The sequence below is a fragment of the Malus sylvestris genome, chromosome 1 (assembly GCF_916048215.2).
Source record: "Malus sylvestris chromosome 1, drMalSylv7.2, whole genome shotgun sequence".
Classification (NCBI taxonomy): domain Eukaryota; kingdom Viridiplantae; phylum Streptophyta; class Magnoliopsida; order Rosales; family Rosaceae; genus Malus; species Malus sylvestris.
Window position 1 is genome coordinate 26,681,576 of NC_062260.1, and position 14,313 is coordinate 26,695,888.

Below are 14,313 nucleotides of genomic sequence, written 5' to 3' on the forward strand. Positions count from 1 at the left end.
ATGACTGTTTATTCTATTAGGCCTTAGAAATAAACACACATGATTCATACTGACATTTTAAACCTTAATTTAGCCACCACTTAAAGCTTGTACAAAAAGAATTGCCACTAATGGAAGAAAAAGTTAACATATAAAGCAATTAACAATGAAACTAATGCTCAGTTGCCCACAGGCCAAAATGCAAAACTTCTCGTGCGGTCAAGCATTTAGGATACTACGTGTCGAGATCCTGCTGCAGGGTGTTAAAGTAAATTAGGTTCGACTTCACCAGTATTACTGTACACTAGGGTTGCCGTTGACGGCCTTACAGGGTGCTAAAATAAATTAGGTTCGGCTTTACCAGTAATACTGTACAATAGGGTTGCCGGTGATGGCCCTGGAGCCACACCTGACCACTCCCTTTTGGGATACAGTAAAATTGTACAATGGTAGGCCATTTTTACACTGTTCTAGCACTGAGAAATGCAAAAGCCCATGTACAGAGTCCGACGCGTGTCCTTTAATTTGTCATCATTCTCCTCTCTCACTAACTCTCACTTTCTCGGTCTCTCATAAAAGGCAGATTGTCTGCCCTCTTTTTACCATATCTTTTTCTATCTTCTTTTGTAGTATGCGGTCACGATTAAGTCATATCAATTTTTTATATTAATTTTTTTATAAAAATAATAAGACAAAAAGTAATAAGAATATAAAATGTTAACGTGATTTAACTGTAACCGTACAAATAAAAGAGAAGAAGAGTATAGTATCTGCCTCCCTCATAAAGTGACCACAAATTATAATGGCAATTAACAAAGTTTGGTTTCTTATAGTCTCTGGTTTTGCTGGTGTTATTGCATTGTACTACTAGTTTTACAGAGAGAGAGAGAGAGAGAGAGAGAGAATGGGGAGAGGGAGAGTGGTTATGGAGAGAATAAAGAACAATATCAACCGTCAGGTGACCTTCACAAAACGCAGGAACGGTCTGCGCAAGAAAGCTCATGAGCTCTCTGTGCCTTGTGATGCCCAAGTTGCAGTTATCATCTACTCCAGCCGTGGGAAGCTCTATGAGTTCTGCAGCACCGAGTTATATCCTCCCTCCCTCCCTCCGTCTCTCTCTCTCTCTCTCTCTCTCTCTCTCGATTTATTATATGTATATGTTATTAAGGGTTTCCTTGTTCTAAACTTTTTATAAAAAAAACCCTAAAAATGTGGGTTTGTTTTAATTTCTTCAATTCCTAAAATTTATCACATACACATATATGTTATATGTATATATGTATGTAAGTAATTACCAAACATAGAGAAGTGATGCATAGGAAGAAACTCGATCCATATATATTTGTTTGTTTGTAATTTGTTTGCTTATAATATAAATATTACATTATAAGTCATCGTATAATTGGTTTGCTTTTTGGTTAACATATGTAAATTCTACATATGAACTATATTATTTCTTTCTTCTTATTGGATTTGTGGGGAGACTTCGTATAGAGGGCCTGTATGCTTCTCCGATGCATCTTAACGTGTACTTGTATTTCTCTGACTGTAGGTACTGTTGATCGTCCTGGGTTTTTTTTCTATTTATTTTTATTTTTGAGTCTTTGTCTATGCTCTCAGGTCTTTCTTTTGGGAATTTATATCTAGGGTTTGTCTCTCTCTATTTCTAAGCTTCAAGACATAAAAACGCTGAGAGAAAGAGAGAGGAATTCAAGAATCAAGAGTGTTTCCTATTATTTGTTTCAATATTAATGTTATGGTTTTAGCAGCTCAAGTTCTGTTAATTAATTACCTTTTTTCTAATTTAATTTCTTGCAGGAATAATAAAGAGTGTTTCCTTTTTTTTTATACATAAACATGTAGATGAATGTGTGTGTGTGTGTAAGTTTTCAAAAAAAAATTGTGGGTGGTTGCTACTAACATCATGGTCAAACTGGTTGATTAAGTTAGCAAAAATTCCTTAAAATGCCTTTAATTAATTAATTTTTTAAATTGAACATCATTGATCATAATCGCTCCTCCAACTACAAATATAATACGGTAGAACCTCAATAATCTAATACCAGATAAATTAACAACCTCTATTAATTAATATTTTCTGTTGGCCCCGACTTGGGAAGAACATGCTAAATTGAAAATTCGCTAAAGTTATAAGATAGTACATCATAAAAAAAATTCATATAGGTCTCACGTAATATATAAATTAATAATTTTTCTATTACTATGACTTTTGTTTGTTTAAATAGATTTTTGCTCGATTAAATGTTCATAAAATACAATAATATATTACATCAAACAATTTAAAATCTATTTCTGGGGAAAACAAGTTGATTCATGAATTTTATTTGGTTAAATAAATAAATAGAATTGATAGTTCGTAAACGTGAAACAAAATACAAAGTACAATATTGCTGAAAATACGAGATGTCTTGATTAATTCGTATTAATTTATCAATTATTTAATATTGAGCTAAATTAATAAATTTCCTTGGTCCCATAGGTAATAACTTATAGAAGTTTAATTTTATGCGGAACCAATTATGTATTTATCGAAATTTATTATGTATTTTCTCCCATTTATCTAATGGGAGAAAGTAAATTTGTTTAGCTAATGGCACGCATAGTAGACTGGTAAGTGCGTAATATGTGTAGCTAATGTTGAAGTATAAGTCCAAAATCTGATTAGAAATAAGTTGTGATGTTAATATGTGTATGCACTTATGTTAAATACTAAGTGAGAGAGTATATAGGTATAAAAGGCCATGAGTGCCATGTGTGATGATCTTAGCTAATTAGCTGAATGTGTGGCTGAGATCTATTTCAAATTGTACTGATCCAGCTCAGTTTTGTAAAAGCTTTATATCTCTCTTTGCACGTTGTGTGCAAGAGTGTGAGAGACAATTAATGAAAACTATTATTCCTCTGTGACTTTGCAGAGAAAGAACAACCTCATTCTTCTCTCCCTGTTTTATTCCTAAACCATTCATCTTCTCTTCTTCCATAGAATTAACTCTATCAAATCTTAACATGGCCTCAGAGCCGGTTTCGATCAATTGAATCTGGGCGTGAAGCTGTGAAGTCACTGAGCTAAGTCAAAGCTCGGTGAAAGTCGCCGGAGTTTTCATTTGAGGCGAGAAAGCAACAGACGGACCAAGATGTCTGGATCTGGAAGCTCGGAGGTGAGAACCCCAATCTTCTCCGGAGAAAACTACGAGTTCTGGAGGATTAAGATGGTAACGATATTCAAATCGCTTGGGTTATGGAAGCTGGTGGACAAAGGGATTACAACCCCTGACTCGAAGAAGAAGAAGGAAGTTGAAGGGTCATCGGACGATGTAGTCGATGAAGAAATGGCTGCTGTGTTCATGAAGGATGCGAAGGCTCTAGGAATCATTCAAAATGCAGTCTCGGATCAGATCTTCCCACGAATCGCCAATGCCGAATCAGCTAAGATGGCATGGGATTTGTTGTACGGGGAGTATCACGGTGGTGATCAGGTACGATCTGTGAAATTGCAGAATCTTAGGAGAGAGTTTGAATATGCTAGGATGAGAGATGATGAGTCTTTATCTAGCTATCTTACACGGCTGAATGAGCTAATTAATCAAATGAGAACATTTGGTGAATCTCTGTCGAATGAGAGACTTGTGCAGAAGGTTCTGATTAGTCTTAGTAAACCTTATGATTCTATCTGTTTGGTTATAGAAAACACAAAGTGTCTAGAGACTGTAGAGTTGCAGGAAGTAGTTGCAATCTTGAAGAGTCAAGAACAACGGTTCGATTTACATAATGTTGATACCACTGAGAAGGCATTTGCATCATTCTCAGTGAGTTCAAAAGGGCAAAATAGGAGTGAGACTAAATATGGTCCATCGAAATTTAAGAAGAATTGGAGTTCTAATGAGAAGAAATGGGACTCAAAGTCTCGGGTTCAACAAAAACCTTTCAATAGTCCTGCATCAAATTCATATCAGTCACAGTCAATGGGTCAGGAGGGTACCAAACCACAGTGTAGAGTATGCTCTAAGTTCCATTTTGGTGAGTGTAGATATAAGGGGAAGCCCAAATGCTATAATTGTGATAAGTTTGGTCATTGGGCCAGGGAATGCACAGCAGGCAAGGTTATTCAAAAGGCAAACTGTGCCAATCAAACAGAAGTCACTGGAAATCTGTTTTATGCCAACAGTGCAATTTCTGAAAACAAAATGGATGGAGACTGGTATATTGATAGCGGGTGCAGCAATCATATGACAGGGAATGCAGATCTTCTTGTCAATATAAGAACTAATGTTGCTGGAAAGGTTCAAATGCCCACTGGTGATTTGGTAAATGTTGCTGGAATAGGCTCTTTGGAAATAGATACAAATAAAGGAAAGAAGTATATCAGGGAAGTCATGCACTTGCCCGGATTGAAAGAAAACTTACTAAGTGTGGGGCAAATGGATGAGCATGGATACTACCTATTATTTGGAGGAAACATGTGCAGTGTGTTTGATGGACCTTCATTAGAGACTCTTGTCATCAAAGTAAAGAAGAAGGAAAATAGGTGTTATCCTCTCTCCCTGTTGAAAAATACTCAGTTTGCTTTGAATGCTAGTATTGGTTCACATTCTACCTGGATTTGGCACAAGAGATTAGGACATCTAAATCTCAAGAGCCTTAAACAACTTAGGGAGCATGATATGGTGCATGGTCTTCCACAACTTGAAGATACTAAGGATGTGTGTGAAGGGTGCCAGTTGGGTAAACAACATCGTGACTGGTTTCCAAAAGGGCAAGCTTGGAGAGCAAATAATCCCCTGGAGCTGATACATACTGATTTGTGTGGCCCTATGCAAACTGAATCTGTTGCTGGAAATAAGTATTTCATGCTTCTCATTGATGATCATACCAGAATGTCATGGGTCTATTTTCTAAGACAAAAATCTGAGGCTCTAACCTGTTTCAAGAAATTTAGAGCTATGGTGGAATTACAAAAGGGTCTAAAAATAAAGTGTTTAAGGAGTGACAGAGGAGGAGAGTTTGTGTCAAATGAATTTAATGAATTCTTAGAAAATGAAGGGATTCAAAGACAACTATCTATGGCCTACACTCCACAGCAAAATGGAGTAGTGGAGAGGAAGAATAGAACGGTTGTAGAAATGGCTAAGGCAATGCTTCATGATAAAAGCATGCCATACTTTCTGTGGGCAGAAGCAGTACACACAGCTGTATACATTTTGAACAGATCACCTACAAAGGCACTCAATAATTTAACACCATTTGAGGCTTACAGTGGCAGAAAACCAGGGGTTGGCCATTTAAAGGTATTTGGATCAGTATGCTATGTGCATATACCATCTGAAATAAGACAGAAGCTAGATGCTAAGAGTGTCAAAGGTGTGTTTGTTGGATATGCTACATGTGAGAAGGGATACAGAGTGTTTGATCCATGCACTAAGAAGTTAATTCTTTCAAGAGATGTAGTTTTTGATGAAACTATAACCTGGAATTGGAAGAAACATTCAGAGAATTCTGTTGCTGTGACTCACATTCAGAATTCACATGAGTTGGATGAGATTCAAGACAGTGCCTCCAGTTCCTATACCTCCTCTCATACTGAAGAACAAGAAAGCAGCATTCAAGAATCTGTTGAGATCCCTCAGTCTTATGATCATACTCCAGTGAAATGGAGAAACATAAATGATATTATGGCACAGTGCAATCTCTGCATTGTGGAACCTGAAAAATTCGAAGAAGCTGCACAAGATCAGGCTTGGATAAAGGCAATGGAAGAAGAACTGCAAATGATTGAGAAGAATGGAACTTGGGAGCTTGTTGACAGACCAAGTGATAAGCAGGTGATTGGAGTTAAATGGGTGTTCAAAACTAAGTTGAACTTAGATGGTTCAGTCCAAAAGAACAAGGCAAGACTAGTTGCCAAGGGGTATGTGCAGAAACCAGGAATTGACTACAATGAGACTTTTGCCCCGGTTGCAAGATTGGACACAATCCGAACCTTGATAGCTCTTGCTGCACAGAGAAGCTGGAAATTATATCAACTAGATGTTAAATCTGCTTTTCTGAATGGAGAATTGCAGGAAGAAGTATATGTAGATCAACCTGAGGGGTTTGTAGTTAATGGCAGGGAGGACAAGGTCTACAAATTGCATAAGGCTCTTTATGGGTTAAAACAGGCACCTAGAGCCTGGTATGGAGAGATTGACAGTTATTTTGCTAAGTGTGGGTTCGAGAAAAGCTTAAGTGAAGCAACTCTCTATACTAAGACAAGGGGAGAAAAGGATATACTAATAGTCTCCATATATGTGGATGATATTGTGTATACTGGAAACAATCAAGACATGCTGGATGAGTTCAAAGAAGATATGAAGGAAAAGTATGAGATGTCAGACTTGGGCATTCTTCACCATTTTCTGGGGATGGGGATAATTCAAACAGAATCTAGCATCTTCATTCATCAAAAGAAGTATGCCTCTTCCCTGTTGGATAAGTTTGGATTGAAAGAATGTAAATCTGTCTCTATACCTCTTGTGGCTACTGAAAAGTTGAGTAAAGAAGATGGCAGTGGTGCAGCAGATGAAGAGAAATACAGAAAGCTTGTAGGCAGTTTACTGTATCTTACTGCTACAAGACCAGATATAATGTATGCAGCTAGTTTATTAGCTCGATATATGCATTGTCCTACCAATAAACAATATGGAACAGCTAAGAGAGTGCTCAGATATGTTAGGGGCACATTGGACTATGGTTTGAAGTATGAGAAAGGCAAGAAGGCAGTCTTAATTGGTTTTTGCGATAGTGACTGGGGAGGATCTCTTGAAGACAGCAAAAGCACCTCAGGCTATGCATTTTCTTTTGGAAGTGGAGTGTTCTCATGGGCCTCTGTGAAACAACACTGTGTTGCTCTTTCTACTGCAGAAGCCGAGTATATCAGTGCTTCTGAAGCCACAGCTCAGGCCATATGGCTCAGATTTGTTCTGGAAGATTTTGGAGAGTTACAAGTTGATGCAACCCCTCTGCAGTGTGATAACACATCTGCAATCTCAATATCCAAGAACCCTGTGTTTCACCAAAAGACAAAACACATTGACAGGAGATATCACTTCATCAAGGATGCCTTGCAGCAAGGGATAATTGACTTGGTTTACTGTCCTACCAAAGAACAAGTGGCAGACATTTTCACCAAGGCATTACCAAAGGACAGGTTTAACTATCTCAGGGACAAGCTAGGAGTTATATCAGCTTTGGACTTAAAGGGGAGTGTTGAAGTATAAGTCCAAAATCTGATTAGAAATAAGTTGTGATGTTAATATGTGTATGCACTTATGTTAAATACTAAGTGAGAGAGTATATAGGTATAAAAGGCCATGAGTGCCATGTGTGATGATCTTAGCTAATTAGCTGAATGTGTGGCTGAGATCTATTTCAAATTGTACTGATCCAGCTCAGTTTTGTAAAAGCTTTATATCTCTCTTTGCACGTTGTGTGCAAGAGTGTGAGAGACAATTAATGAAAACTATTATTCCTCTGTGACTTTGCAGAGAAAGAACAACCTCATTCTTCTCTCCCTGTTTTATTCCTAAACCATTCATCTTCTCTTCTTCCATAGAATTAACTCTATCAAATCTTAACAGCTAATGGAAGAAAGTAAATTTGTAAAAGTGTGATAAAACTCAACATCTAAATCTTTCCCTATGAGGAAAAAATCCTCAGTTTTTCTCTTAACAGCTGAAGTTTCATAGCGTGCGCACGCACATCAATTGATCTATTCAATCTGATTTCATCTTTCATCCCGCACTCAGTTTTCTGTATCTGTAGTTATATATTGCCTCTAATTTATAAGTATAAAATGTTTGACTGTTTTCCTTCTTTGATCAGCATGAACAAAATCCTTGAGCAGTACCGTCAAAGTTGCTATTCCTCACAGGACAATGTTGCTGAGAACGAAACACAGGTGACATTTCATAATTTCCGAGCTTTATCACAATTCTATTTGCATTTCTGTGTTTGCATGTGCTGGTGGTGGTATGAGCGTCTACTGACTGAGTTATACAGCCTATATGTTCAATCGGCCTTGTTTGCTTTATCGGTTTGTTTATCGTTTCTTCATCTCTTTCACTTCACCTTTTTTTGGGTGTCTCTAGTTCTAGTTGGGAAAAATAGTCAGTTTTCATTGCGGTTTCTTTCTGTTTTTTATTTGGTAGAGTTTTTCAAGTTGTTTCGGAAGAAAAAAGGAAAAAGGAATTGGTTGGACAAACGTGGTCAACTCATGCTTGATTTAGGATGGTAGTCAACTGCGGAAACAGACGGTGGTACTTGGTTTTGACAGACATTGGGCGCGTGTGCCTGGTCTAGGATGGATGTCAACCCGTGTCATCTTCAATTAAGTGAATTAACACTAGTTTGTTTATTGGTTTGAAATTGGCATTGTCAAATTTTTATTTTATTTTTGAAAGTGCACAATAGGGTGGGCATATGGGTCTTTAGACCCGTGGATCTAGACCATATTATCTGGCCCGATGTAAAGTCATCTAGTTCTTACTTTTAATTTCAAAACGATCTGAGTTAGACTCCGTTTGTCTAAAAACAAGTTCATATTTTTTATGTATGGTTAACCCGGCTTGGACCATTTTAGGGTTGTCTTAGCACTTGTCATTTTATTAGTGATCCACAAAGAAGTTCATGATCCATAATTTTATATCTATCTAACCCTATGAAGTAAAACAACAATCGAACTTCTTCAAACAAAGAGTCTTAAGAGTCCCTTTAGAACATTTATTGGTATTAACTTTGTTAGACGTAATTCTTTTGTAATGGAAACACATAAATATTGTTTTATATTGTTGTTTTGTTATACGACATATGATTGAAAATAGATTCGTTCGACTTGTAGGAGTCTGATCATACCAAATGGATCTAATTGAGCCAATTTCACTAACAAAAATACATAGCCCATAATGACTCGAACTCGTTACAAAAAAAAAAAAAAAAAAATCAAGTCCAATCTACCCAAAATGAACCCAACTTGACCCGCACCCAGCCCTAATTCACTTTCACATAATTGGAATTTAGCATTGGCATCAACATTGGTTCCGATGGATTTTACATTGGAACTGGCCTTGGAACTCATCATTAATTTTCTCCTTGGCAAAAACATGAGTTTGACGGGTGTTGAAAACTTATGTTGTGCTTTGAGATTGGGATATGGAAATGAAAATATTCTTTTGTGTGGTTGAGTTCGACTCTCGTATGTACCAGCAAGGGTGGCAAAAGTGAAATTATAGGAATGGTATGAAGTAGTGGGGATCTTGGCGACCAAGAGAAGAACAATATGACTAACAAAAGGGGAACTAGGATGATTGAGTTACGGGGTTAGCTTGTATAATAGAGCATACATACCACCGCTGCAGTGATAAAATGCGGTATGAGACATGCAGGTCTGCGTGTTTTATTATATAAATTAACGGGTTGGGTAATTGAAGTTAAGCTCCATTCATGGTTTATTAGTTAAATTGTGATTAATGATAAACATGTTATAATTGATTACTTTTTTCATGACACTCGGTTTAGCCCTGATAATAATTCTTGATAACATTTATGTCCCTATTGAGTTGTGGCTTCGCTGACCTTATACATTGTAGACCTTGCATGTTCGATACAAAATTAACAAAGGGTAGACAAGCTAAGGTTGTGTTAGACGAGATATTTAAGAGTTTTTTTTATTATTTTTGTACACCCTATATGGATTTTGGAGTTATTTGAATAAGAGAAGTTTAGTTTTTCTTTTTATTTTATTTTTACTCACGCGCCGAGGGTGGGATTAATTTTTCCACCGACCCTGGGACTAGGGTGTGACAACATACTTGCCATTTGAAATTTTCATTAAACAAGCACTATTCACTATCCTTGGATTGAAAAAAAAAATACTTTTTTGGAAGCATGGTAAACTTTGCTTCTATTTTTTATGTTTTTATACTGTCATTAACAGCAATTTTTTAAATAAACTTTTTTTTTTGTTTTACCAACCATATTTAATGTTTCAAATTTTTTAATAAGCTATTTTTTTTTTCAAAAAACTTATTAAGGACTGAAGCTTGATCCTACTGCACACTATCAGTAGCTAGTGCTCCTTTTTGTTGTAGTGTTGTTGAATGAGAGGCATTCTTTTCTTGATGTGATGAATATTTTCTTAATCGACTTTTTTAATGCAGAACATATACCAAGAGGTCTCAAGATTAAAGGTCAAACACGAGTCTCTTCAACGTTCACAGAGGTATATATAAAATATAATAATTCACTTATTAATCAATCATATGATTTTTCTTTTGTGCCATTTTATCAAACATACAATCAATTCTTAGTCTCACATATTTAGGCATTTGCTTGGAGAAGATCTGCAACAGCTTCGCCTTAAAGAACTGCTTGTTCTTGAGAAACGACTTGACAGAACTCTCTCAAAAGCTAGACAAGAAAAGGTGTACACACACGCACACAGAGACAAAACTAGCTCATGTTTCTTAATTTGCAGTCTCTCACATGTTATATATGTTTATAATTAAAGATTCAGAAGTATTTTACCTGATTGATCATGGCATCTCGATTGCCTTCATCGACCAATGGCTGATCACTCGCAAAAATTACCATCTAGCTAGAAGGACGGAAAATGATAATATTTTCAAAGTTAATTCTTTTGAAGGGTAAAGACACCTTTAAATTTTTTACCAAGAATTAAAAAGAAGTGTAGAATGTTGAGAATATGAATCTCACATCGAGAAAAAAGAGAGACCAAGCATGTACTTATAAGTAGTTGAACTATTTCCTATTTGTCAATTAGTTTTATAGTGAAATCTCAAATTTCTTTTTACAATGATCACACTATATAATTACGAGTATAATATGTTTCACAATCAACAAGTGTCATAAATTATGTGTATCGTACATTATTGATTTTTCTTCTGTGTTTCTTGATCAACTCCATATATAGACCCTATTCTGTATTGATCTTGATTAAGCTATACATATAAGCATCACCTTATATTTTATATTGTTATTGTTTCAACATTACCTTTTTTTTATCCTTCTGCTTTTGTATATGTAGACGCGGATGATGTTTAATCAACTAGAAGAACTGCGCACAAAGGTAAAAGTATATATGTATTGCTAGCATATACCATGCATCCCAGGGTCTTCCTATCATATGCGATTTTGTGTCCCTGATCCCTAATCATGTTGAAGTTGATTTTTTAACATTATTACGATTAAATATTTCTTCTCGTTCTTCTGTCTTGAAATTTGGTCAAAACTACGTGCATGCAATTCCTTAAAGAGGACTAGATATGTTCGACGTACTTTACAAGTTTAGAAGGGCGATGAAAGGTTTAAACATTTGTTAGAACAATAATAACGTTATTTAGGTACACAAAACTCGTCACATTGATAAGATATACTTTAACATAAATGTAAATTTGTGGATACATTTCAAAATGAGAGTGTACCTACAAGAAAACAATTCTAGTATAAGTGCTAAGAGATGTGATTCTATTTATAAGCGGGTTTTCTAGTAGTGTAAAGAATCGGTTATACAATAGAAAATCTTCTAATATGAACGAGGCCATTATATGTTGGACGAGTTACCTCAACAAAATTACGTGAAAACTTCCTCTCATTTTTCTCCCATTCTAGCTAATAACTAGTTGACGTGGTATGATAATTTTTTTGAATAAATTGACAGGAGAACGATCTTGCAGGGGTTAATAAACAGCTTAAACGTGAGGTACTTTATAGTGTATATTCTTGAATTTCTTTCCCCCACCATCTAATGACTTTTGAAGGTCCTACTTTTTGGATCCACATCTAATGGCTACTTTTTTCTATTTTTGGTGTATGGAATATTGTTGAAATTCTAGCTTCAAGAAGTAGGACCTTCAAATGCCAATCACGTTGCATGTGAAGAACCTACCTTACAATTACACATATGGTAAGCATTTCCTTATTTCCAGTTAATTGCACAAACCTTTTAATTAATATCTTTAATTAGGATATAGGATTTTGGTTGTTTTTAACTGCATGGCTTAAATGCGGATTATACTAATGTGATTTTTTTTTCTCATTGTTTGTGTGGTTTTGTTCACTTTAGTTTTGCATTTTCGATTTGCTACTATTGCATCTATGTTTGATATTTTGTACATCTTTGATATATACTGTTGAATTTTATTTAATAAATACGTAGTTGATTTGGTAAAAAAAATGTTGATGATGCTTGAACGTACCATAAAAATGGATGTAGAGAACATGGATGTGTACCAGTTCCCCAAGAAAAAGGAAACTACTGATCAAGGGTGGGAGGGAGCAGCTGCAACAGTGTGGGCTTTATTTGATTGCTTGTACGAGTACTACTAAGATGTGTTCAGCTCATCGATGTCTAAAACTCTTAATTACTACTAAGATATGTTCAGCTCATCGATGTCTAAAACTCTTAATTACTACTAAGATATGGATGTCTGGAACTCTTAATTACTACTAAGATATGTTCAGCTCATCGATGTCTGCGAACCCTTAATTATGACTAAGTTGCAGGTGACTAATAATTGTGATTTTCTTTTGTTTTCTTGCACAAAAGAAGAATTTTTAATAGAAAAACTAATGAAAAGTGTTTGAAAATTTGAGTTTTAACGATAAAGATAAAATAAAGGGTAAAGTGAATAGTAATAGGATTAACTTTTTAGTGTAAAACTATGATTTTTCGTTAAAATAAACAGTACCGGAAACTTTTCGTTAAAATTCTTATTTTTAATACCTAAAAAGATTTATCCGTAGATATTTTTAAGCATATGATTAATTAGGTACATGTTCTTTTCTCTTTTTTTTATCGAAAAGTAACATTCATTAATCTGAAATTAGGTACATTTTCTATATGCAGATTCTTACATCCCTTCATTGACATCGACACCCCCTTAGGCTATTTTCAACCGAATGAGTACCAAAGGGATTTCTTTAACCCTAAAGTCATGTAAGAAATTATATTTTAATAAACAATGTCATGTCATATTTTATATTATCTCTAACCTAGGAGGCTAAAGGGTCATAGGCCAAACATAACACATTGACAAAAAATCATCTTCAACCGAGGGGGCAAAATAGTCATAGGCCAAACATAATTTATTATTTTAATTGAATTAATATGATTACTTAAATTAAACTATCTATTAAAATAACATTTTCAGACACATTTTGAGTGTCATTTGTCGCCAAATGAATAAACCTTCGGATTTCTTATCTTTGTATAATCTCAATAATTTTTTGGATAGGATTTTGAGTGACACATGTCGCTAACGTGAATAACTCTTCAGATTTCTTATCTTTATGTAATGTAAATAATTTTTCAGATAAGATTTCGAGTGCCACGAGTCGAGATGTAATTGGTTGTGTAAATTTTAGATAGGATTCTTATCTATGTGACATTTCTTATCTTTAGCTTTCAATGCTGATAAATTGGCTGGATATTGGGGTACAATTCACACACCTTCATCTTTGCCCTCTCTAATATCTCTCTCAATTCAAGTTTGCAATGAATTCCAACTTTGGATCCTCTTCGCATTCCAACTGGGGTCCTCATCCAATTCTGAATTGGAAGATAAATGGGTGTAGATGAGACGAGAAGATGAGAAGTACGATGAAGAAAATGAAGCATGACGCAAACACAACATATATGGCAGCAATGGCTGGAGTCATGGCGTGTGAGGAAACTGAAGAACAACCTTGATGCGGTGGCTATGTTGCTGGTCACTATGAGGCTTCATGTCTTCAAGCATTTACTTCATGATGTCCAACATGGCAATCCATACTTTTGATAGAAGATGGATAGAGCAGGCCGCACTGGTTTCTCACCTCATCAAAAAGTTACTATTGCACTCTAAATGCTGGCATATGCCTCCCCAGCTGATGCAATGGATGATACATATGGTATGTCTGAGTCTACATGCCTTGATAATCTTGCTGAATTTTGTCACACAGTTGTTCAAATTTACAAAGAGAAGTATCTCGGTGAACTAAATCAAGCAGATATGGCTCGGCTCTTTCGAAAAGCTGAAGATCGTGGCTTTCCGGGCATGATAGGGTTATTAGATTGCATGCATTAGCAGTGGAAGAACTATCCCACCGGATGGCAAAGAGGATTTAGCTGAAGATTAAGAAAGTAGGTGGTTGCCTTGTTTGACACATGAATTTGAAATGCTTTCTTTGGAGTCTTAATCTCCCAAAATGACACTACAATACTCGGCGTTCACTCCTCTTTAATAACCTGACGACTGGTAAATCACCTCAACTTAATTACTA

General features: G+C 35.7%; 1 protein-coding gene across 3 annotated transcripts; it reads left to right on the forward strand.

Annotated features, from left to right (window-relative positions):
• Positions 1–779: 779 nt before the first annotated feature.
• On the forward strand, positions 780–12,580 carry LOC126619500 (agamous-like MADS-box protein MADS3). Of its 3 annotated transcripts, none has more exons than XM_050287925.1 (8): positions 780–1,089; positions 7,858–7,933; positions 10,191–10,252; positions 10,355–10,454; positions 11,078–11,119; positions 11,711–11,752; positions 11,886–11,956; positions 12,266–12,580. In XM_050287925.1, coding segments are annotated over exons 1-8 (600 nt in total). In that variant the 5' UTR covers positions 780–883; the 3' UTR covers positions 12,267–12,580. The 3 variants fall into 3 exon arrangements, with proteins under 3 accessions (XP_050143882.1, XP_050144015.1, XP_050143953.1); XM_050287996.1 differs by having other exon boundaries at positions 789–1,065; XM_050288058.1 differs by lacking the exon at positions 11,711–11,752 and having other exon boundaries at positions 784–1,089.
• Positions 12,581–14,313: the final 1,733 nt, after the last annotated feature.

What these genes read in the sequence shown, in the direction of transcription:
- LOC126619500 (XM_050287925.1), top strand. Translation starts at nt 884, where the DNA reads ATGGGGAGAGGGAGAGTGGTTATGGAGAGAATAAAGAACAATATCAAC. An exon ending in TTGCTGAGAACGAAACACAG is followed by an intron (nt 7,934 to 10,190) that starts GTGACATTTCAT and finishes TTTTTAATGCAG; the next exon opens with AACATATACCAAGAGGTCTC. An exon ending in TAGAAGAACTGCGCACAAAG is followed by an intron (nt 11,120 to 11,710) that starts GTAAAAGTATAT and finishes ATAAATTGACAG; the next exon opens with GAGAACGATCTTGCAGGGGT.